The 24,286-nt window shown below is 49.6% G+C and overlaps 1 protein-coding gene across 1 annotated transcript in view; it reads right to left on the bottom strand.

Annotated features, from left to right (window-relative positions):
• The window catches only part of SLIT3 (slit guidance ligand 3), a 725,929-nt gene that overhangs the window by 39,615 nt on the left and 662,028 nt on the right, over window positions 1-24,286 (bottom strand). The window contains exons 24-27 of the mRNA XM_055421786.2: window positions 15,222-15,293; window positions 12,731-12,894; window positions 10,590-10,714; window positions 3,551-3,648 (exon numbers count right to left, since the gene is read on the bottom strand). Coding sequence (XP_055277761.2) covers window positions 3,551-3,648; window positions 10,590-10,714; window positions 12,731-12,894; window positions 15,222-15,293 — 459 coding nt within the window. The remainder of the gene's footprint in view (window positions 1-3,550; window positions 3,649-10,589; window positions 10,715-12,730; window positions 12,895-15,221; window positions 15,294-24,286) is intronic.

Below are 24,286 nucleotides of genomic sequence, written 5' to 3'. Positions count from 1 at the left end.
AGTGGTAGAGTGTTAATTCCTCCCTGTCTCCTAAGCGACCCTTCAGCTATGTTCTATGCATAGTCTCTTTTGTAGAGAAAGAAACAGCATAACAAACTGTACTTTTTTTTGTGACTCAAGGGCAGCTTTTTAATCTGGAGCAGGAGCAGGACTTAGTGGCCAAGATCAGGCTTTGCAACCAGGTTTCCTGGGTTAAATTCCATGTTTCATCATCTGTTGACTGGTGGTACTATCTACCCCCAGGGTGGTTGTAGGCATTAAATGAGATTATACAAGGAAAACTAGAACACGTTAGCTAGATTTTGTTCTAGACAAAACCACACACCTCCTTAACCTTCCCTCAGGGATGCCATTTCTCCCTGTCATGTATCCCGGCTACTTCGGAGCCCCCTCCTGCTTCTGGAAGATGAGGGGGTCGGGTGGGAGGACACCTTTCCTGCCAACGCTTTCTGGTGAGTCTGGTTAAAAACACTATAGACCAGCACGACACAATTCCTTCACTTGCCCCTGCAGTATTAAGCCTCTTGGATACAAACCTCCTTCCCTCTCCTCTGCCTGGCCTTGGCCACAGCCCCAGGGTCAGGCTGCACTGCCCGATAATAAGTAAGAAAAAAAATCAGTCAGTATTGATGAAGGCTGGGCAGATGACAAGGGGCGAGGGGCATTGAGAGGGTGCAGGTGGAAGATGAGAGTCTGATCAAATGAACTTAAATGAATGCTGCAGGAATCTCACTCTTTCTGCGGGCCACCCCCTCGTCAGAGACCAGGGTCCTGCAGGGACCGTTCCAGCTCAGATCAAGAATTCCAGGCCTCTCTCCATTTGAAACTAAACTAATAGAAAGTGGATTTATGTGGTCCTATTTTTTTTTTCCCTGCACCATGTGGCTTGTGGTCTCTTAGTTCCCTGACCAGGAATTGAACCCAGGTCCACGGCAGTGAAAGCCCAAGTCTTAATCACTGGACCACCAGGGAATTCCCTTAGAATCCAAATTAATGTCCTTTTTTCTATGACCTGAAAAGTGGGTCACATTTTCTACAAAAGGCAGGCAGAAGGATTCTTGGGTCTGAGCTCTTCAGCTCTTCACGGAGCAAAATAAATGACTCTAACTCCTTTCTGTTTTTCTTCTTTTTTCTCTTAGGCACCCTGGGCATTCGTGAAGAAGGTTATTTCTTCAGAGCCACGCGGGGGCGGGTTTCCGAAGATCTTAAACCATAGCGTAGCGTTGCCTATTTTCCTGATATGAGTTATTTTCCTCTGACTCTCCCTGGAGAGGACTTAGGACTCTTAGGACTGTGTCAAAGTAGGTTAAGAAGGGGCTGGTCAAGGGAGCAGAGGTTGCTCATGGACTGGACCAAGGGTGGGAAAGAGGTTAAAGTCTCTTTTGTCCTCACTGGAAACCTGGTGGAAGTTGGGGGAGGAAGGAAGAAGGGATGTCAAAGATATCTCAAGAGCAATGTGTTGGCTGTGTGAACAGACAGCAAGTCACATCTCCTGTCCAGCCAACCCTGCCAGCCTTTGCCTCTTTTGTGAGCAGACAGTCAATGCGTCAAGACTGGAGAAGCATCTGGATGAAGAGGTAGGTGATGCTTCCAGAATTCTGACTAGTCAGAGGTGTCATGGATTGAATTGTGTCCCCTCAAAAAGATATGTTGACATCTTAACCCCTCTCCCCCGAGCCTCGGAATGTGACCTCATTGGGAAACAGAGTCATTGCAGCTGTCGTGTGCTAATTGAAGATGAGGTGACATTGGAGTGGCATGGGCCCCTAATCTCACATGACTTATAAAAAATAAGCCAGTCATGTGGACACAGACCCAGGGAGAAGGCTGTGTGTGCAGCTGAAGGCAGAGACTACAGTGATACAGCTGCAGGTCAAGAAATGCCAGAAACTTCCAGCAACCATCAGCAGCTAGAAGGCGAGAAAGGAGCCCCCACCCCCCGGGTTTCAGAGGGAGTGTGCCCCTACCTCCTGAGCCGTGTGAGAAGCCGTTCTTTGGTTCCAGGCCCTCGAGCCTGTGGTCCCGTTATGGCAACTCTAGGTCACTGAATGGAGGGACACGGGAGCAAAGCCGCCCGACAGGGCCCTCCCTGGGCCAGCCTCCCGGTGCTGCCCCGGGCGGCAGGGTGGGGCGGGGACACCACGCAAGCCATGCCATCCCAGGATGAGGGCCTCACTGCCTGAGCCCTGCATCCCAGTTTCCAAATCCCGCAGGTCTGGGCTGTGTTCCTTGAAAACTGAGTCCTAAACAATCCAGTTCATCTGGATTTCCCCGGTGATGGAGGGTGCAGACAGACCCTTCCTCACCCCTGCAGAGAGGGCAGTGACACCTGCAGGGGCGCCCCTGCCTCCTGTAGGCGACGCAGGTCCCGGGGCTGGGGGCAGGGATGGGGTCAGGCTCCCCAGGCCTGGAGGAGTGCTTCCTGATGGAGGCCACGTGGCCACTGCTGCGCGAGCTCCGGGTAGCTTCTCCTCACATCCACTCTCAGTGGGGGAGAGTTTGGCCCGCTGCAGGCAGGAAAATGAGCTCTGCCTTGAATTTCGCTTTTCCAGAGTTGAGTTAGATGGGGCTGACTTGGCAGATGGATATGTGGGCGGCTGTCTACCCCAGGGAGAACCCAGAGCTCAGAAGCTGAATTTCTTTCACAGACCACATAGTAACCCGGCCAGAGCCAGAGGGCCTGTGGTCGCTCATTGTCTGTTACCTGAGTGCTCCGACCTCCTCACACAGCACGGCACCCAGTGCCCCTTCCTTTGCCGCCTGGCCCCCTGGCTCTTTGTGGGGTGCCCCATGGGCCCGCTCCCCTTGATCTGCTCTTGCCAGGGTAGGGCCCGGGAAACTGGGCATCAGCAGGCAGCGAGGGGTGGGTGGGAAGCAGGAAGGGGCCAGAGGTTTGGCAGAGGCCCAGAGGGCCAGCTCCAAAGACAGGGGTGAGAAAAAAATCTAGGTGGCTTCTACCTCTTTTCTTCCTGAGCTCTCAATGCCACGGAGGAAACAGACAGGGTTGGAAGACTCAGGAATGTGTCAGGATATGTGACCCAGAGCAAATCAACCTCGGTGCCTCAGTTTCCCCATCTATGAAACGGGGACAGGAACTATCTGTACTGGATGCGAGGATTTAAATGGGATTTAGAGTTAAGTGCCCGGCACATAATAAGCATGTAATCAACACAGGAAAGAACAGTGGAATTTCCAGGCCGGCAGGTTTTTTGAGCTATTGATTATCCTATCCTGCTCTGACTTCAGCCAGCAACTGTAGCTTCCCTTGGAGACCTCCTGGCTCTGGAGACAGACTCCCTGAATTCAGACGTCAGTCTGAACACTTTCTGTGTAACTGCAGATGAACAATATATCCCTTTAATGCCCTAACTTCCTTATCTGTACAAGAGGGAGAGGAGTAGCTGCCTTATAGGGAAGGCAAAGCCTTCAAGTCCTTCACATCGAGGGCTGGGCGGAGTGCGGGCCCACGGGAGGCGCAGAGCCGGGTTTCCTCCGCCTGCCGCAGAGTCACGGGGCAGACTGAGGCGGGAGGCCCCGGGCGAGCTGTTACCTGAACCCGCCCTTGTGGGTCTCGCTCAGGTGGCAGGTGCCTCCGTGCAGACAGGGGTTCTGAATGCAGGTGTTGATGGGCACAGTGCAGTCTCTGCCCTGAGGAGAGAGAGAGAAGCGCGTGGTGAGGGAGGCTTTCCAGTTCCCTCTGCGATGAGGGCAGGGGGGAGGTCGCCCGGGGCTCTGGGACCAGCGAGCTGGCTGTGTGACCCAGGGGAAGCCCGAGGGAGCCCCTGCCTTGGGTCGCTCCATGGTGCGTGGCGCGGGGGAGGAGTGCCGAGCTCAGGACCGCGGCCCCCAGCCTCACTACCCAGACTTCAACCCCTCCTCAGCGTCCTAACCCACAGGCCGAGAGGGGCTCTGGAGCCAGGAAGTGCTGGTTCACCTCCCAGCTTCACCTCTTCCTGGTTGGCTGACCTTTACTTTGTATTAGCTTTTTAACTTCTACACGCCTACCTCATAGAGCTGTTGCCAGAGCTGAACTAGAGCTTTCAGTAAGGAAGTGCTTACAGTATTACGTAACACGTCTAGCACACAGCAGGCACTCTGTGAATGCCTGTAGATGGTACCATCACTAACCTCACTGAGGCATAACTGCAGTCTACAACTTGGAGTGTAGACTATGGCGAAGTGCGGTCCACAGACCCTGCCCCTAAGGTGACAAGCCCCCCGGGAGTTGTCTCTGATTGGTCCAGACAGAGCAGGGGTGTTGCTATTTGCTCTTAAGTTCTGCGGGTGATCCTGATGGCAGGCTACCCCAAGACCCCCTGTGAGAGAAATTTTGGGCAGAGTGGGATTCCTCTGTACCAGGCACCGTGAAGGGGATATGTGAGCTAAGAAGGTGCCAACTGTGTGCAGGTGGGGAAGAGCATGTCCGGGAGGAGAACACGAGGGCGAAGGCGCCGCAGAGACAGGCCTCCGACCCAGGGAGTCGCACCAGTCTCAGTTCTCTGCCACCAGCCTCTCCCATGGCACCGACGGACCAGCACTGCACCCAGGTTTTGGCAGCCGGTTCCCTGGACAACCTGTGCGATCCTGGGGAGGATGTCTGCTGCGTTTGCTTCTGGGCTGTGGGCTCAGTGTGGGCGCAGGGACAGGCAGGCTCCATCACGGGCGCCCTCCCACCGCCACACCACCTGCTCGCCATCTGCCCGAGAAAACCCTCCTTCCCGCTCTGCCACTGCTGCCCGTGCCCGCAACGAGAGGCACTGGGCTTCCTGGCTGGACCCTGCTGTGCTCTGCCTTCTCCCACTGCCTCAGCGCTGCAGCCTCAGGTCCCGCCTCCAGCAGTCGGGAAGGCAGGGCTGCGTCTGTCCGCTGCTTTTCGTGCCTGGCACAGTTAAAGGGCCCGTCAGAGGTTTCTCGGAGGGGAGGTGATCTGGGGTGGGATCTGGGCTTATCCTAAACCCGAGCAACAAGAGATCCCTTTTGGCAAGCCCGTGTGTCAATGGAAACTGCAGTGCTCATCCTCACTCCCATGTTCGGAGTACGGTTTCTGTTCCAGGACTCATGCTGAGTTTCACATTCACAATGGTGCCTAAATGTTCATAACACCCCTACTATATGGGTGTGGTTGTTATTGCCCTTATTCTTACTGAGAGGGAAGATGCACTTGGAAAGTGAGGCAATATGTCCACCATTGCACAGCAGTATGTGGAACCAGCACAGCTGAACCCAGACATCCAGTCCAAAGCCAGTTCTGGGAACTGCTCGCTGGGCACTTACAAAGTGCCTCTCTCAAAGCACAGGCTCTGCAGGTACGCAGATCTAAGCACACACGCTGGTCTGGCTGCTGCTGCTAAATTGAGTAAATTACCAGTTCTCTCTGAGACTTGTTTTCATTATCTGTAAAATGGCAATAATAATACCTATTGTATGGATTTAACAGATGATTAGAAATCACACTCATCTAAGGCACCTGACCCTGGCAAGTACAGTAGCTCCATAAATAAAAGCTATTCAGATACAGATCATGATGATTACGGGGGTGTGAGATAGATTTTTGGGTTTCCCCGGTGACTCAGATGGTAAAGAATCCACCTGCCATGCAGGAGACCTGAGTTCGATCCCTGGGTTTGGAAGATCCCCTGGAGAAGGGAATGGCTACCCATTCCAGTATTCTTGCCTGGAGAATCCCATGGACAGAGGAGCCTGGTGGGCTGCAGTCCATGGGGTGGCAAAGGGTAGGGCACCACCTAGCGCCTAAATAGCAACAACTAAATAGTTCAGGTATGTGTTGTGTGTGTGTGTGTCTGTGTGTTGGTGGATAAATGGGCCTGGACTGCAGCACAGGAGAACCCTGAGCAGGTCAAGGCATGGCCTCCTTGATCCCTGCCTGGGACAGTGTCTTTGCTCTGGGGACTTGCCAGTACCCGGGGCTCCCCGGGGGATTCCTCCCCTGGGGTGGGGGCAGGAGTGGAGGTGGTGTCTCCTCTAGTCCCTGATGTCACAGGGCACTGGAATCCAGGAAGCAGAGCCTGCATTTGGTAATGTGGTGCCTGGGCCCAGAGGTGGGGGTTTCTATCATTCACAGGTTCTTCAGAGACAATCATTGTTAACACCTGGCCAGTTAGCTTAGTTCCACTCTCTTGAGCCTCATTTTGCTGAAACCACTAGATCTGTAATGTTCTTTGTTATCTCCCATGACCCCCTCCCTCCGGTGTGTGTGTGTGGCAGAGCTGGGACTGGGACTTGGCCAGGCCTCCTAGGCTCCTTTACAGGACCTTGGAAACAACTAACTGCACGGAGTCCTGTTCCTGAGATGGGCCAGCAGGGCGGCTCTAAGACCTTGCAACTCAAAGTGTGGCCCTTGGCCTACCAGCCTGGTGTACCCCGGAAGCTTGTTAGACACGCACAGTCTCAGACCCGATCTCAGATCTAATGAATCAGAGCCTGCACGTTAACAAGGGCTTCAGGTAGTCCCTGTACAACAAAGTGTGAGAAGCACTGTTCTGAGACACTGAACACATATGCATGAAGCTAAATGGCTGCAAAAACATCAGCCAAAATTTCTATTTTATGTTCTCAAATCTTAGAATCATGGTAAGAGTTATGCTTTGTTAAGTGTCTACTGAATGCTGGTACTGAGGCAGGCCAAGACACATGTGACCCCTTTTCATCCTTACAACAGCTCTGCAGTCCGTATGGTTATTCCCATTTACAGGTGATAAGAGTGGGGCTACAGAGAGTCAGTTACTAGTGGAGGGCTTAGTATAGTCTCTGCAGCAAGAGAGAGCTGGGTTCTGGGTTTAGCGAATGTGCTCCCTGGGTGGGTGAGCTTGGGTTTCCTCATCTATCAAAAGAGACTGTCCTTCTTTCAGAGGACAGTTAAGAGTATTAAGTGAGATAATGCACTTAAATTGCTTCTCAGGGACCTGGCATTAAAACAGATGTACAGCTGCTGCTGCTGCTAAGTCACTTCAGTCGTGTCCGACTCTGTGTGACCCCATAAACGGAAGCCCACCAGGCTCCCCCGTCCCTGGGATTCTCCAGTCAAGAACACTGGAGTGGGTTGCCATTTCCTTCTCCAATGTATGAAAGTGAAAAGTGAAAGTGAAGTCGCTCAGTCGTGTCCAACCCTTAGCGACCCCATGGACTGCAGCCCACCAGGGTCCTCCATCCATGGGATTTTCTAGGCAAGAGTACTGGGGTGGCTTGCCATTGCCTTCTCCGATAACAGATGTACAGCAGCTGCTACTAAACATTCAGCAGTGGCTGCCATGCTATTTCTATAATACTGTGGCTTCTCAAGGTCACTTACTAGTCACTGGAAACATGGAGATCTCTGGGAAGAGCTAGATAAGTTCTTGAAGTTTGACCTTCGTTTTGCACCTGTCTGGTGACTGTTGTCATCTTAGCAATTCACCCAGAACTACTATGCCAATCACTCTTCTGGGAGAAAGGAAAGCAGGCGTAACCAAAAAGAGTGTGATCAATATGCGATTAAGGGACCCCTCTGGTTCAGTCTCCTGCATTTTACTCTTGAGGAGCCTGAGACAGGTGGGGAGGAGAACCAGAGCTGTCCAAGGTCGTGTCAGGTAGAGGCAGGCTCCAGAGGGTCCCGGTGGTATTCTTTTCATCACCACCCTGTGTATTTTCCTGTCCTGGAGATTCAGGCAGGTTATAAATGGCCAAGGACCCTCATCTGCAGCCCCTGCTGTCATGGCGCTTGCCAATGAACAGTGAATGTACTGGCCGAGGGCATGGATTCTGGAATCAGTTGACTTTGAGCTTTGAATCCTGGCTTGCTCACCTACTATGTCCTGTTTTCTCAACTGTAAAATGAGGTCACTTTAGGACTGGCCTCCTAAGGCTTTGATGAGGACTATGCGGGATAATGCACGTAGCTTGTTCAGTACACTGTCAGCAGTCAGTAAGCACTCAGTAAAAGTTAGCTGCTAACAGTGCTATCATGGTCAGCACCACCAGAATCATGCTATCACCAGCATCCTGTCACCATGAGCAGTAGCAGCAGCATGTACTCTATACCTGCCTGGGCCCTTCAACTTCCTAAACATCAAAATCTCTGTTCAAATTTTTCCAAAATTGACAAGATGTTCAGGATCTTATAAGCAAAACCCAAACACATAGTAGTATCCTGCAGGAACCCCAGGGGTGCACTCTTTGCTCTGACACCGAGGGCCAGGCAAGCTTCACATTGTCCTCAAGTGTGATGGAAAGAAGCCTGGGGCTTTGAACCTGGCTCCAGTACTGTCAGACTCAGGCCAACTTTAAAGTGAGGGAAGTGACACTCAAGAGTGTGAAGTAGTTATCTTTAACACAGGGATGACACCACCCATCTCACAAGGTGATTCTAAATAGCAGAGGAAGGAATAAATGCATGAGGTCCAGGTGCCTGGTGCATAGTTGATGCTTAAAAAGATGACTATACATGAACGGAACTGGGGATGTATAAATATACATGTCACAGCTCTAGGAAAGCAGCAGACACTCCTTGAGAGTTCAGTGTCACAAACTGAGAATCCCCGGTGAAACCACCTGTTCCCGACAGCCACCACCCTGGCATTATGGACTGGCATGTAGGATGAAGGTAAAAGGCAGCCATATATCAGCTATTGAGTACTTACTGAATGCTGGGTACTGTTCTAGGTACACTGCATGTGTACATCTGATTCTCACAGCAAGACTCTGGGACAGGTCTTATCCTAGTTAGCAGATGGGAAGCCTAGGGTTATCACCACACAACTAGGAAACGACAAGCTGGGATCCACACCTGCTGAGCAGTGTAAATCCACAGCCTGAGCTTTCTCCATTGAATATAAGGGAATTTGAGGATCCAGGTCTCTGGAGCATGTCTGCTTAATTTCTAGTCTTCCCCTATGATATGTATACATATGTGGTTCAGTGGTAAAGAACCTGCCTGCCAACTAAGGAGACATAAGATACATGGGTTTGATCCCTGGGTTGGGAAGATCCCCTGGAGGAGGGCATGGTAACCCACCCCTGTCTTCTTGCCTGGAAAATTCAATGGACAGAGGAGCCTGGCAGGCTATAGTCTATGGGGTCACAAAGAGCTAGACATGACTGAGTGACTAAGCACATGTATGTAATATGTATATGTGTGTGTGGGGGGGCATGAGTCTAGGACCACCCTGAGTTTGAGGTCCTGGAAATGGCTGCACAACTGAGCGACTGAGCACATGTATGTAAGTGTGTGTGTGTCTGGGACCACCTTATGTGTGTGTGTGTCTGGGGTTGGCTGCCTGGGCAGGGAGGGCTGTCTGCCCAGCTTCAGAGAAATCCTTTGGCTGTCTTGTCTCAGGCCCATAGATGGCACTCTGACGCTGTCTACTGGAGGCATGGCTACAGTGGAGAAAGTCACCCCGGAGGCCTGTTGCCCAGAGCCAGTCTGCCTGTCAAGCTTGTCACTATTCCCACAGACCCCCCTGGGGACAGAAGACCAGGGCTGCCATCTCCCTCCCACTCAGCTTGGACCAGGTGTACGCATCAGACAGGCTGGGTACTGTCTACAGACTCTCGGCTCGCTTAGAGCCTTCCGATGGGGGCCCTGGGATGCTGGAATCTGGGAAGTTGGGAGGGTTGTGGGGAAGAGGACCCAGTCATGGCTTTGCTGGCACGCTGAAGGGCTCAGCTATCCAGGAAACCCTCCAGGGGAAAGGGGGCAGGCTCAGGAATCATGCAGCCCTGGGTCCAAACCCAACCGATGCTTACAAGCTTGGGACACTGAGTCAAGCCGTCTCAACAAGTCTGAGGCTCAGTTTCCATGTCTGCAAAGTGAGAATTCATAAGTCCTTCCTCACAGAGGAAAAGATGAATAAAGTGCCAAGCAGAGTGTGTAGGACCTCTTCCATTTTCTCCAGAGGTTAATGTGCTCCAGATATGGCAGGGAGAGGAGGAAGGAGGCAAGGGTTATTCTGGAATTAGCCTGGGTCTCCAGGGAGGACAGGAGAGCTGAAATGTCCATCCCTGGCTTGTCTGAGCTGGGCCTGACAACAGGGAAGGTTGGCTTGGCAGTCTGTAGGCCTGTTAATTCCCATCCCTAAACCTCCTCAAGCTGGAACCAGTGCTTTCAGGACTGGTTGTTCGGAGAGCAGAGAGGGGTCAGGGGGTGGGGGAGACTCAGGAATCCCCATGTAAGAAGTCACGATGGTGGTGGGTTCAAGGGATGTCTCTAATTGGAGGCAAATTAGCTCTTGAGACTCAATCTGCCCACGTTCAAGCTCTGGGGGAGAATGATACACGTGTATGTATGGTTGAGTCCCTTTGCTTCACCTGAAACTATCACATTGTTAATTGGCTATACCCCAATACAAAATAAAAAGTTTAAACTTTGGAGGAAAAAACCCCAAAAAACTGAAGGAAAAAAAAAAGACTACGTGGTCCTCTGTGATGGGCGTGGATGTGATACCACTGGGAAGGCCCCACCAGTTCTGCGGTTTGCTGACAAACACTGCTTTGGGGTGAGCTGTAAAGTGGACTTATCCACCGTCCTTGGAGAAGGGGTGGTCAGCAGGGTGCAGCGCCCCCCAGCAGCTGGAAGGTGGGGGTGGCCTGTGTACCTTGTAGCCATGGGGGCAGGCGCAGCGGTGCCGCTCCACCGGATCCTGGCTGCATGTGCCGTTGTTCTTGCATGGGCTGGAGAGGCAGGGATCGCACTTGGCCACAATGTTGATGTCCACTGGCCCTGACGGCAAACCACAGAGAGTTGGCAGGCGGGCCCCCGGTAGGCTCACTGCCACCCCTCCCTTCTCCTCTGCCCTGGCTCCTTCCTCGGTCAGCCACAGGCTCTCCTCATCTCTGTCCAGACAGCAGCTGGCCCTCTCCAGCCAGCGCATCCAGTCCAGCTAGAGTCCCATTAATTCAGTCATTGTCCAGAGAGGAAAAAAATCACAGCGGGACATCATTCAGAAGCACTTCGCAGTCAAATCAATTACTGTAATTAGCCTGATCCGATTTTGGTGCTAATCTGCAAACAATGCACCATAATTAGAAACCCCTTGTGTATCTTTTTATATTCGGGAAGCTCCAGACCCAGACTCCACTGGGACCTCCCATTCCTCCTTCCTCAAACACCTTTCCCCACGGAATAGTCTGTGCCAGGCTAAAGAGGGCATAGACCCTGCGCCAAAGGCATACACAGGAAGTCCTCCTTTCAGAGCCCTTGAGTCGGCAGGAAAGGTAAGAAATAGCCCTGGAAGACACAGCAACGGTGCTGACGATGGCCAACTGGCTCAAGTATATTTTGCATCCATGACAGTATCAACCATGCCCTGTTCTCCTTGGCCATCAGGGCTGGAAGCAGGGAGGCCATGTCCCTGCACAGAGCTTTGAACAGGGGCTGTGCCACCGCTGCTGCCAGCGTTGACAGAACCCTGGACAGTCATGCCATGTTTCATGTCAGGACTTTTAGGTATCCTGAGGTAACAGTCATCAATTTGGAGACTGGGTTGAGACTGACCCCAGGGTGAGTCTGACCATTTGTGGGTGGGGTGACCAGAGTGGCCTGACTGAGAACCAGTGCCAGTTGGCTCAATCTCGGCTTCACTGAAGAACAGGGACACTGTCTGTTCTAGAGAGACAGTGTGTTCCAGGGACATAATGAAGTTTTAGAGATAAAGTATATCTGTAAATCGAAATAAATATTGAGACTTAGGAGATAAGCAAAGGACTTTAACAGACAAATCTGTAGTATAAATGGAAAGTAAGTTTTTGGAAAAAAAAAAAAGTTCCCCCAATAACCAAAGGCAAAATATAAACGTATATAATACTTTTCCTATTGAATTAGCAATGATTACAAAATAAAATGATACAAGGGTCTGATGAAAAATGTACTCCAACGATGCTACTGGGAGTGAAAATTGGTTACAACTCTTTCTGGAAATCAATTTGGCAATAAATGTGAAGACCTCTGTAATGATCGTATACTTTGGCTCAGTAATTTCTGTTCTCTGAATCTTATCTAAGGACGTAATTTTAAATAGAGACAGACTTTTATGCAGCCATGGTAAGGAAAAAAATGGGAAATACTCTAAAAGTTCAAACTCAGGAACTGGTTAAAGTCCCTGTGGAGTTATGGTGGAGTGTCACAGCTTGGTGATCAAGACCATGCTCTGGAATCAGAAAGCCCTGGAATTCTCTTAACTGTGTAATCTTGAGAAGTCAACGAACCTCAGTAAGCCTCAGGTTTCTCATTTTGGGGAATTAAATGACTCCACGCAAAGTGAGAATTAAATGAATGATACTCGAAAAACTGCTTAACAGAGTGCCTGCCGTAGAATAGGAAGCTAGCAGTAGTTTGTCATCATGGTAATCAAGCAGTCAATCGAAATCTCAAGAGATCAGAGGATGCTACAGTAAGATGGGAAAATGCTTATGCTCTAAGAATGCTGGGTAAAAAAATTCAGGTTAAAGATTTTCCCTACTATGCAAAAATAGGTAGAGTAAGAAATCAATGAGGAACACACAGAAACAGCAGCAGGGATTTAGGGGAACAAATGACAAATGGACACTAAGGTGCAGGTCGACACTGGTTTCAGCATCTGAGTCTTTGTGTGGCCCACAGAAGAAATGGGACAATGGTTTTAGAAGTCACACTTGTTGAGATGCCTAGCTCTGATGGGCTGTTGGAGACAGAGCAGACCCTGCGGGGGCTGGGGTGGGGGGCGCACAGAGATGGGTGGAGGGGTGGGTCAGTACCTACCTTTGCACTGGAAGCGGTGGGTGGGCGTGGTGAGCAGAAGTCGGTCAGCCATGGGCTCAGGGCTACTGCAGCGGGCGATGCCAGGCTCCTTGTACCCAGCTTTCACCCACTCTGACAGCCAACGGAGGCTGCAGTCACAGTGGAGTGGGTTGGTTCCCAGTGCCCTAGGAGGCAGAGCAGGAAATCAGGGTCCCCTGCCCAGCCTGGCCCATAGGCTCCGAAGTCTTGGTCCCTTGAAAAAGTAGAATATTTAGACTTTGCCTAGATTGGGGGTGTCCAACAGAAGGGCCAGCAAAGACATTATTCCCACTGGGGTGAAGTCAATGGCTCCAGACTGTATCTCCAATCCCTGAAGATGTTTCACCCCCACACAAGCCCTCCCCTCTCTGAGGCTTGGTCTCACCTACCCTGGTGAGACCCCATCCTCAACTCACCCCGGGAGGCTTCCTGGGCCTCCTGCCATTGATTACCTGGCTCTCCTGCCCCACTAAAGGGTGCACTGGAGGATATACTCGGAGAGAAGGTTCTGATACCCAGCAACCTAGGAAGCAGCTTCAGACCGCCAAAAGGGGCTCAGAGGATGCCAGCTTCAAATACGCTGTGTTGGCTAGTGACTGTTTTGAGCTGAAGGCACTTAAGAAACACGAGATGCTGCTTCTGCCTAAAAGCAGGTCATATTTCCTATGAGAAAGGTACCCTCCCTGCACTAGAAAGAAAAGAATATTCTTATCACTAGAGACTGGGAGTTGACACCAGAATGGATCTGTACAAACAAACCTACTAAAATATTTCCTAGTCACTGTCCCATGACTTACTGCCTCTCACCCAAGCCCTTTGTCTTGTTACATGGATGCAGAGTAACTTAGTTGTGTCTGACTCTTTGCGACGCCTTGGACTATAGCCCATCAGGCTCCTCTGTCCATGGGAATTTCCAGACAAGAATACTAGGTAGGTGGCCAGGCCCTCCTCCAGGGGATCTTCCCAACCCAGGGATCGAATCCCCATCTCCTGCATCTCCTGCACTGGCAGGTGGATTCTTTGCCACTGAGCCACCAGGGAAGCCCTTTGTCTTGTTATAGCCCCACACTGTATCATTCTTTCTGTAAAAACAGATACAGGAATTCTCTGGTGGTCCACTTGTTAGGGCTCTGCTTTCTCACGGCTGTGGGCCCAGGGTCAATCCCTAGCTGGGCAACTATAAAACTAAAAATCCCACAAACCATACAGCATGGACAAATCAACTTTGGGGCTCAATGGTATCTTTGGATTTTCAATTTCCTTTTGAAGACTCCCATGTACACATAAAATTATTAAATGATTTGTATGCTTTTCTCCTGTTAATGTGTCTTATGTCAGGCTGGTCACAGAACCAAAGAGGGTATAAGGAAATTTTTCCTCCCCTGTAGCACTCAGCTTCAAAATGTAGGGGAGGGAAGCCTCCAAAGAAAGACACCTCCAGTGCAGATACCTCCAAAGTGCTGTCTGGGAAGAAAACACGAAAACTTCCACTGAGTTTTAATCATAGCCTTTTCTGGGCTTCCCTGATAGCTCAGTTGGTAAAGAATCCACCTGCAATGCAGAGACCCTGGTTTGATTCCTAGGTTGGAAAGATCTGCTGGAGAAGGGACAGGCTACCCACTCCAGTATTCTTGGGCTTCCCTTGTGGCTCAGATGGTAAAGAATCCACCTGTAATGTGGGAGACCTGGGTTTGAACCCTGGGTGGGGAAGTTCCCATGGAGAAGGGAAAGACCACCCACTCCAGTATTTGGGCCTGGAGAATTCCATGGACTATATAGTCCATGGGGTCGCAAAGAGGGAGACACGACTGAGTGACTTTCACTTTTAATTTTCTAGTTTTTGAATATTTTATAATATGCATATGTAATATATCAGTATTGTATATATGCACAATATGAAAATAATTAAATATACAGAGAGTCGATATACAAACTCAAACATGTTCACTGGGAGAGAGATGCATACCTAATGTTTAGGGGCCTCAGTATCTCCTGTGTGAAATGGGAGGGGCTGCCTGACACTGAGTTCAGAGAGCATCTGTGTTTCGGTATCAAGGCAAACCTGGATTTGCACCAGGTCTCTGCCACCTACTAGCTGTGCACCCCCTGGACCAGGCCTTCAGCTTTCTTAACTTCAGTTTCACCATGTCTCATAATGGGATAAAAATGCCTTATTTGCTATAAGAAATATATGAGATAATCCATTTAAAGCATTGAGCACATAGTAAGAGTTTTATGTTCATTCTTATTAAACATTTATATTGTTTACATAATTGATGATGATGCCCAGGAAGGCATCTGAAGCCGGGAACACACAAGGTACACAGTGTGGGAACATTTCTGTAAATAAAACACGTTCTGTACACACGGAAAGAATCCCACTGAGGTGGTAACAGTGACATCTATCATCCCTGGCATTACAGTCTTCTCTGTTTTGAGCAGGTGCATGAGGGGGAGAAACAGGGCTACTTACAGATGGGAAAGAGATGTCAGGTCATTGAAGGAGCCTTCGGGAACACTGGAGATGTCGTTGCCATGAAGGGTTCTGAAGCAGAAGCACAGATCAGAAGATCAACCTTCAGTAAGAGTTTTGAACTCAGTACCCGCTCTTGGTGTCCCAGGCTGGCGAGTCAAGCCTCTGCGCACACAGAGCCCCACTACCGGCAGCAGGAGGGGACCTCCTTTAAGCCACGCGCATGGATGCTTCCGCACCCAGCTCAGAAGCAGGAATGCAGGGAGTAGAGGGTTTGGGCAAGACCAGGATGACTCAGACGTGGGATGGAGTCAGAAACCAGTCCCTTTCAGCTGTGGAACACTGGGTGAGTTATTTTCCTTTTCGGGGCCTCCACTTTTACACCTGAAAAATGGAGAGAGAGCGCGATCTAAAGGAGACACTGGGGCTTCAGAGATAATGGGAAGAACTGTGGTTGAGATGGGACGCTCTGCGGCTGAGCTGCCTGTACGCGAACCCTGACTCTGCCGCCTACCAGCCGGGGACTGTGGGCAAAGTTACTCACCCTTCTGGGCCGTGGTCCCCTACCGTGACATGGGCTGAGAGAAAGTCAGGAGACTCGCCACAGCAGGCACCGTGGCTGCGTAAGTCCATGTGGAGCCTGGCATTCTCTAAGTACTAAATGGTTAGCCATCATTAATATTCATAAAAGGTCTTGAACAATGTCTGGTATAGATGAAGAAACTGGTTCCCTTCATATTTACCTAGAGAGATTTAAGGGGGATTGAGAAATGCTATCAACCCCAGCTCAGGAGACAGAAGGAAGGGCTGTATATTTAACTTATTTAGGAAGGACTGATGCTGAAGCTGAAACTCCAATACTTTGGCCACCTCATGCTGGGCTGGATGAAGCACAAGGTGGAATCAAGATTTCCAGGAGAAATATCAATAACTGCAGATACGCAGATGATACCACCCTTATGGTAGAATGCAAAGAAGAACTAAGGAGCCTCTTGATGAAAGTGAAACAGGAGAGTGAAAAAGTTGGTTTAAAACTCAGCATTCAAAAAACCATGGCATCCTGTCCCATCACTTTGTGGCAAATAGATGGGGAAACAGTGGAAACAGTGACAGACTTTATTTTTGGGGGTTCCAAAATCACTGCAGATGGTAACTGCAGCCATGAAATTAAAAGACGCTTGCTCCTTGGAAGAAAACCTAGGATCAACCTAGATAGCATGTTTAAAAGCAGAGACATTACTTTTTCAACAAAGGTCCTTCTAGTCAAAGCTATGGTTTTTCCAGTAGTCATGTATAGATGTGAGAGTTGGACTTAAAGAAAGCTGAGCACTGAAGAATTGAACTGTGGTGTTAGAGAAGACTCTTGAGAGTCCCTTGGACTGCAAGGAGATCAAACCAGTCAATCCCAAAGGAAATCAGTCCTGAATATACATTGGAAAGACTGATGCTGAAGTTGAAACTCCAAATCTTTGGCCACCTGATATGAAGAGCTGACTCACTGGAAAATACCCTGATGCTGAGAAAGATTGACGGCAGGAGGAGAAGGGGACGACAGAGGATAAGATGGTTGGATGGCATCACCAACATGATGGACATCAGTCTGAGCAGGCTCCAAGAGTTGGTGATGGACAGGGACGCCTGGTGTGCTGCATCCATGGGGTCACAAAGTCAGACACTACTGAGCGACTGAACTGAACTGAGAACTGCTGTCAACCCCAGCTGAGGAGACAGAGGGAAGGGGGCACTCGGCCCCTGGAGGGATCCCCTGGAGCTGGACCTTCTGGGAAACGGTTTGGCATCAAGCACACACATACGTGTGTCTGACGCTTATGTGCATTATCTGACAGTATGTCTGAGGGGCCAGGCAACCGGCTTGGCATTAATCATACCTTTCTCTACTCTGTGGTGCAGTAACTGGGAGCTCTTCTCATTTGCAGGGTGGGAACACACACTGAGCTTTTAATAAATGCCTGGAGAACAGTTCTGTGAAAAAGCTGAAGGAACATGGTTTTGCTGCTCAAGTAACAACACGAGTGAATCCCCAATTCACGGGCTATCTCCCCATGGAGGGATGCGTCATCCATTTCAAAGAAAAAAAGTCCCCATACTGATGACTCACTTTGGGTCTGGCCTGGGAAATGCAAGGTGAAGGATATTCACAGAAACTTAAAGGTTTCCTTAGTGACTGCTGGGTACCATCCCCTGGGCTGTGAAGGGAGCCCTAGTTAAATGAAGGGGTGATTAACATTGACTGTGGAAGTGTAAACAGCATAATAACTTAAGAACTTGCTCTTCTGTTTTCCTGTTAGCTGATGTTAGCCTGCCCTGGGTCTTCAGCTGGAATATAGATGTGAGCTTAATTACACTTAATAACAAGTAAAGCATCTTGAACTGACTGAGCATTGGGGCTAATACACACGCACGTTTCTGAACCCCATTCCCAGAAATTCTGATTCAGTGGATTCTGCATTTCTAACACACTCCCAGGTGATGCTGCTGCCCTGGTCCTCCAGACCACACCTGGTTGTCTCAGGTTGCTATCCTCATTACCATAAGCTCCTTCCCCTCCATCCCTGGTCTCCTTGAGTAGCGGTCCTCAATGCTTAGGCAGCCAGGACAACAGGATGAAAGTACCCAGTCCTCTAAAGAGTGTTCATGGTAGCTTCTCACCTTGCTGGATAAGAATGGGCTGGAGTGCTTCCTCACACATTTATCAGTATCATTTAGTCTCTAATCCATGTGGTCACTTATGAGTCAGAGTGGCTCCTGACTGCTATTAACTTGGATGACTTCATGGCTGCTTGCTGTTTGCAAGCAAATGCACCCAACCCTGTTGGTAATCATTTCTGAATTGGGCTCGGGCCCTTGGAGAGGCACAAAGCTCTAATTTAAAAACACCAAATGACCCAAAGGCAGCTTTAGTCCTGTGACTCCTGCAAGTCACACTCCCATTTATGAGCTGAACTGCTGAGATCTCTATAAACTGCCGAGTAATGGGGCTGTCATTTACTGGGATGATGCTACAGAAATCTGCCTACGCTGCAGGCTTCTGGTTTGGCCCCCATGAAGGACTCTCGCATGTCCAGCTACCCTCTTAAAGGGTGCCAGGGCAGTGAGGCAATGCGCCCCCCTGGGAAGCACTTTTCCCTCGTTCTCCCTTACGCCTCACGGAGGTGGGGAGGGCAGGGAGGGGCGACGTGGGGCGGCTGCTGGCAAGCAGCTCTGAACTGGACATGACTCATCTTCAGGGCTGGTACTCCTTCTTTCCACCTGATGCTCAGGAGGTGCTCAGGCGGCCCAGGGCACTCCAGGATGCACGTGAGAGCATCAGGAGGGCGCAGCCACTCCCTGCCAGTTCTCGGTTGCCTGAACCTGGATCCGGATAGCTAGGTGATGCTCACGGCTTGTACAAGAGATGACATGAACTGCCCTGGTCCTAAATGTGGGATGGGGTGGGTGAATTCTCTTCTGAGCAAACTAGGCAACTCCCAGGTGACCTGGGGGCTGTCTAGAGCCAGAAAACATGGGTTCAAATCCTTATTCTGATTATCAATGCCTGTGTAACTTAGACAACTGATGTATTCTTTCTGTGCCTCAGTTTTCTCATCTCTAAAGTGGAGGAGTTTTTAATATCTACTTCCCTGGTGGCTCAGGGACAAAGGATCTGCCTGCAACACAGGAGACAGGTTTGATCCCTGGGTTGGGAAGATCCCCTGGAGGAGGAAATGGCAACCCACTCCAGTATTCTGGCCTGGAGAATCTCGTGGACAGAGGAGTCTGGGGGGTTACAGTCTACAGCGTCGCAAAAGAGCTGGACACAAGTTGGCAACTAAACAATTGTAGTAGATATTTGTTTGGAGTATGAGCCAAAAAAGCATCTCTTTTCTGTTAACAGTTCCTCCCTCTTCCATGGGACTCACCCCTCCCCACTTTTGAGTCCAAGCAGTTTGGCCTTGTGGGCAGAGCTATGGGCCAGGTCTGCCCAATCGAAGTCACAGTGATTGCTCTGAGGTTGAGCATGTGACCTAAGCAAGTCAATGAGAGACATTTCTGGGGTTTTCCTTGGAATTATGAGGACAGAGGCAGTTTCACTCTGTGAGGCAGAGAGAGGCGCATTTCTGACAGTACCCCCGTGGCCCTGGCATCCAGCCCTAGAACCTAATACCTACTACTGCATTTTTAGTTTCCTGCATTGATACAGTCTCTATCTCTGTCTCAGGTAGTTTGAACTGATTGTCTTTGCCTTCATTCAGGAAGGGATCTCATATACTGCTTCCTAAGCTAGGATATACCGATGGTTCAGCTGATGCAGGACGCAGTGCAGGGCCGGCACGCGGCAAGCCCTCCCTCGTGTCAGCTAGGATTACTGCAAACACTCTCCCGACTCCTCCCTTCCCTATTCCCAGACACACTGGGGCCATTCTTCTCAAGGCATTGAAAGCCTGAAGCCTTGCAGTCTATTGTTCCCAAGGAGCCCCAGGTGGGGTTCCAGCAGACACAGTGACTTCTGGCAGAGCTGCCCGTATGCATTACCTCTCTGTCCATATCCTTCACGCCACCCCACTCTAATTCTTAACCCAGCCCTCTCTGGGTAGGAAAAAAAAAAATCTATTTTTAAGAGGCCATGTACCTTTTCCCACCCCCAGTCTTCAAGAAAAGTCTGAATGGAGAGGTAATAAAAGTTGATGATAACCAGGACTTCCCTCGGAGAAGGCAATGGCAAGCCACTCCAGTGCTCTTGCCTGGAAGATCCCATGGATGGAGGAGCCTGGTTGGCTGTAGTCCGTGGGGTCGCTAAGGGTCGGACACGACTGAAGTGACTTAGCAGCAGCAGGACTTCCCTGGTGGTCCAGTGGCTAAGATGCTGTGCTCCCAATGCAGGGGGCCCAGGCTTGATCCCTGGTCAGGGAACTAGATCCCATATGCTGACACTAAAGATTCCACACACCACAACTAAGACCCCATGTGGCCAAATAAATAAATAGATGGTAACCTGATTAACTCTGGATGGAGGTTTGTGACACTGTACAGGAGACAGGGACCAAGATCATCCCCATGGAAAAGAAATGCAAAAGAGCAAAATGGCTGTCTGAGGAGGCCTTACAAATAGCTGTGAAAAGAAGAGAAGCGAAAAGCAAAGGAGAAAAGGAAAGATATAAGCATCTGAATGCAGAGTTCCAAACAATAGCAAGGAGAGATAAGAAAGCCTTCTTCAGCGATCAATGCAAAGAAATAGAGGAAAACAACAGAATAGGAAAAACAAGAGATCTCTTCAAGAAAATCAGAGATTCCAAGGGAACATTTCATGCAAAGATGGGCTTGATAAAGGACAGAAATGGTATGGACCTAACAGAAGCAGAAGATATTAAGAAGAGGTGGCAAGAATACACAGAAGAATTGTACAAAAAAGACCTTCATGACTAAGATAATCACAATGGTCTGATCACTCACCTAGAGCCAGACACCTTGGAATGTGAAATCAAGTGGGCCTTAGAAAGCATCATTACGAACAAAGCTAGTGGATGTGATGGAATTCCAATTGAGCTATGTCAAATCCTGAAAGATGATGCTGTGAAAGTGCTGCACTCAATATGCCAGCAAATTTGGAAAACTCAGCAGTGGCCACAGGACTGGAAAAGGTCAGTCTTCATCCCAATCTCAAAGAAAGGCAATGCCAAAGAATGCTCAAACTACCGCACAATTGCACTCAGCTCACACGCTAGTAAAGTTATGCTCAAAATTCTCCAAGCCAGGCTTCAGCAATATGTGAACCGTGAACTTCCAGATGTTCAAGCAGGTTTTAGAAAAGGCAGAGGAACCAGAGATCAAATTGCCAACATCCGCTGGATCATGGAGAAAGCAAGAGAGTTCCAGAAAAACATCTATTTCTGCTTCATTGACTATGCCAAAGCCTTTGACTGTGTGGATCACAATAAACTGTGGAACATTCTGAAAGAGATGGGAATCCCAGACCACCTGACCTGCCTCTTGAGAAACCTGTATGCAGGTCAGGAAGCAACAGTTAGAACTGGTCACGGAACAACAGACTGGTTCCAAATAGGAAAAGGAGTACGTCAAGGTTGTATATTGTCACCCTGCTTATTTAACTTATATGCAGAGTACATCATGAGGAACGCTGGGCTGGAAGAAGCACAAGCTGGAATCAAGATTGCCGGGAGAAATATCAATAACCTCAGATATGCAGATGATACCACCCTTATGGCAGAAAGTGAAGAGAAACTCAAAAGCCTCTTGATGAAAGTGAAGGAGGAGAGTGAAAAGGTTGGCTTGAAGCTCAACATTCAGAAAACAAAGATCATGGCATCTGGTCCCATCACTTCATGGGAAATAGATGGGGAAACAGTGGAAACAGTGTCAGATTTTATTTTTTTGGGCTCCAAAATCACTGCAGATGCTGATTGCAGCCACGGAATTAAAAGACGCTTACTCCTTGGAAGGAAAGTTATGACCAACCTAGATAGCATATTAAAAAGCAGAGACATTACTTTGCCAACAAAGGTCTGTCTAGTCAAGGCTATGGTTTTTCCAGTGGTCATGTATGGATGTGAAAGTTGGACTGTGAAGAAAGCTGATCGCTGAAGAATTGATGCTTTTGAACTGTGGTGTTGGAGAAGACTCTTGAGAGTCCCTTGGACTGCAAGGAGATCCAACCAGTCCATTCTAAAGGAGATCAGTCCTGGGTGTTCATTGGAAGGACTGATGTTAAAGCTGAAACTGCAATACTTTGGCCACTTCATGCGACAAGTTGACTCACTGGAAAAGACTCTGATGCTGGGAGGGATTGGGGGCGGGAGAAGAAGGGGATGACAGAGAATGAGATGGCTGGATGGCATCACCGACTCGATGGACATGAGTTTGAGTGAACTCTGGGACTTGGTGATGGACAGGGAGGCCTGGCGTGCTGTGATTCATGGGGTCCCAAAGAGTTGGACACGACTGAGCTACTGAACTGAACTGAACTAACTGAGAATGTTCTTTACTCCATCCTGATTTAGGTAATGCCCTGTGACATTCCAGACTCCGCTTTCAGAACAGAAGTTAACGGCAGTAACTCAGACAGCAAATAGTCTTAGGTTCAAATGCCAGCTTGACTCTCTCCTGGTTGTGTCACTTTGGAAAAGCTACTCAATCTTGCCAAGCCTGTTTCCTCATCTGGAAAATGGGCATAATAGTGGTATATTCTTCCTAGCGTTGATGGGAAGAGTGAATATGACAATGTAACAGAAGCATCTAGCCCAGTGTGCAGTGCACAGTCAGGGTTTAGCAAATGTCAGCAGCGAGAACTGTTTTTCACTCAGGGTCTTGCTGCTGACCAGCGCTGGTTTGCATGCCCCTCTCAGATCCCTCCGGCTCTGTTACAGGCGTCACCCAGCACTGCAGTTGCTCTGTTTCCCCTTGAAACCATGTGCTCTCTGAAAGCATAAACTGTGCCACCTTCACTATTTCCACGCCCTTCCTCCCAGTGCTTACCATAGCATTAACTCACAGTGGGCATTCAGGAAAGAAGGGATAAATGAATGAACTTGAGCAAGGCATTCAACCTTTCTGAATCTGTCTCCTTGTCCTATAAATGAATGGTTTGGACAGGATAATTTCTGAGACTCACTCCTGATTTCTAAAACTCATAATTAAGTTTTTTTTTTTTTTTTGTGGCACCAAAAGGGGCCAAACCAGGACCATGGTTTAAAGGTCACAAGGAGTCACCTTCTGGCTCTCCAGGACTGTCTGATGTTCAATATCTGGTCACTAGCTGGGGACTTCCCTGGTGGTCCGGTGGTTAAGACTGCACACTTCTACTGCAGGGGGCAAAAGGAACTAAGATCCCACATGTCACATGGCCAAAAACTAGGAATATGGTTGTCTGGGAAGGGAGCGAGTTCTTGGTCTCTGAGGGTAACCAAGCAGAAGGCACATGGAGCTCTTCACAGAGATGTTGCAGGGAGGGTCCATACAGTCAGCTGAGCAGTGAAGAACAGCCCTGGGTGCATACGCAGCAAGCACAGGAACTTACTTCAGGGACTAGGAGCTAAAAATACAGAGGATGATGAATGGTAATAGACTGCTTGCTCCCTCACAAGCTCACACTGACACAGTCCTCCCAGCGCTGATTCCAGGTGGCCCTCCTGCGACTCGGGGATAACAGCTGGGACCACACGCACTCAACACATGTGGCTCGGGGTGGGGCAAAGATCAGGGAACAGGCGGATCCCCCAAGGTCTAGAATGTCTGGGGGAAAGTTCTCTTTCATCTATTTTTAGATTAGAAGGCAGGTAGGAAATGCATATTTTCACACAATATTTTGTACTCCAAAGCTCCTTCACTATCTGAAATATATTCATATCCACCTGCCAACACACACACAAACTCCGTCTCTCTCCTCCCACCTCACCTCTCTCTCTGTCTCCCCCTCTCTCATAAATGTCAGGTCTTTCTTCCTGCTTTCCAGAACACTTTCTGGCCTTTGTCTAGACCTTGCTGCTTATCCTTCTTCTTCATCCCAAACTGCCAGTATCCCTGGGTCTCAGATCATTTCTGAAATTTTAAACAAATTAACGAAATCCTTTGGATATGAGAAAGGAGTATACAAATGTCCACATGCAGCTACTGATACTACAATTACTTATTTTAGAAACCTTATCTGGGACTTCCCTGGTGGCGCAGTAGGTAAGAATCTATCTGCCAGTGTAGGAGACACAGATTTGATACCTGGTCTGGGAAGATTCCACATGCCTGGGAGCAACTAAGCCCGTGCACCACAACTTCTGAGTCCGCACTCTAGAGTCTGTGAGCCACAACTACTGAGCCCGCGGCTGCAAGTGCTGGAGCCTGTGCACCCCAGAGCCCGCGGCTGCAACCACTGAAGTTGCACGCCCAGAGCCCACAGCTGCAACCACTGAAGTCTGCACCCCAGAGCCCGCGGCTGCAACCACTGAAGTTGCACGCCCAGAGCCCACAGCTGCAACCACTGAAGTCTGCACCCCAGAGCCCGCGGCTGCAACCACTGAAGTCTGCACCCTAGAGCCCACGGCTGCAACCACTGAAGT

Source organism: Moschus berezovskii, chromosome 18 (assembly GCF_049115385.1).
Source record: "Moschus berezovskii isolate FMDL1 chromosome 18, NW_MosBer_1.0, whole genome shotgun sequence".
Taxonomy (NCBI): Eukaryota; Metazoa; Chordata; class Mammalia; order Artiodactyla; family Moschidae; genus Moschus; species Moschus berezovskii.
This window is presented reverse-complemented; position numbering and strand designations above follow the sequence as displayed.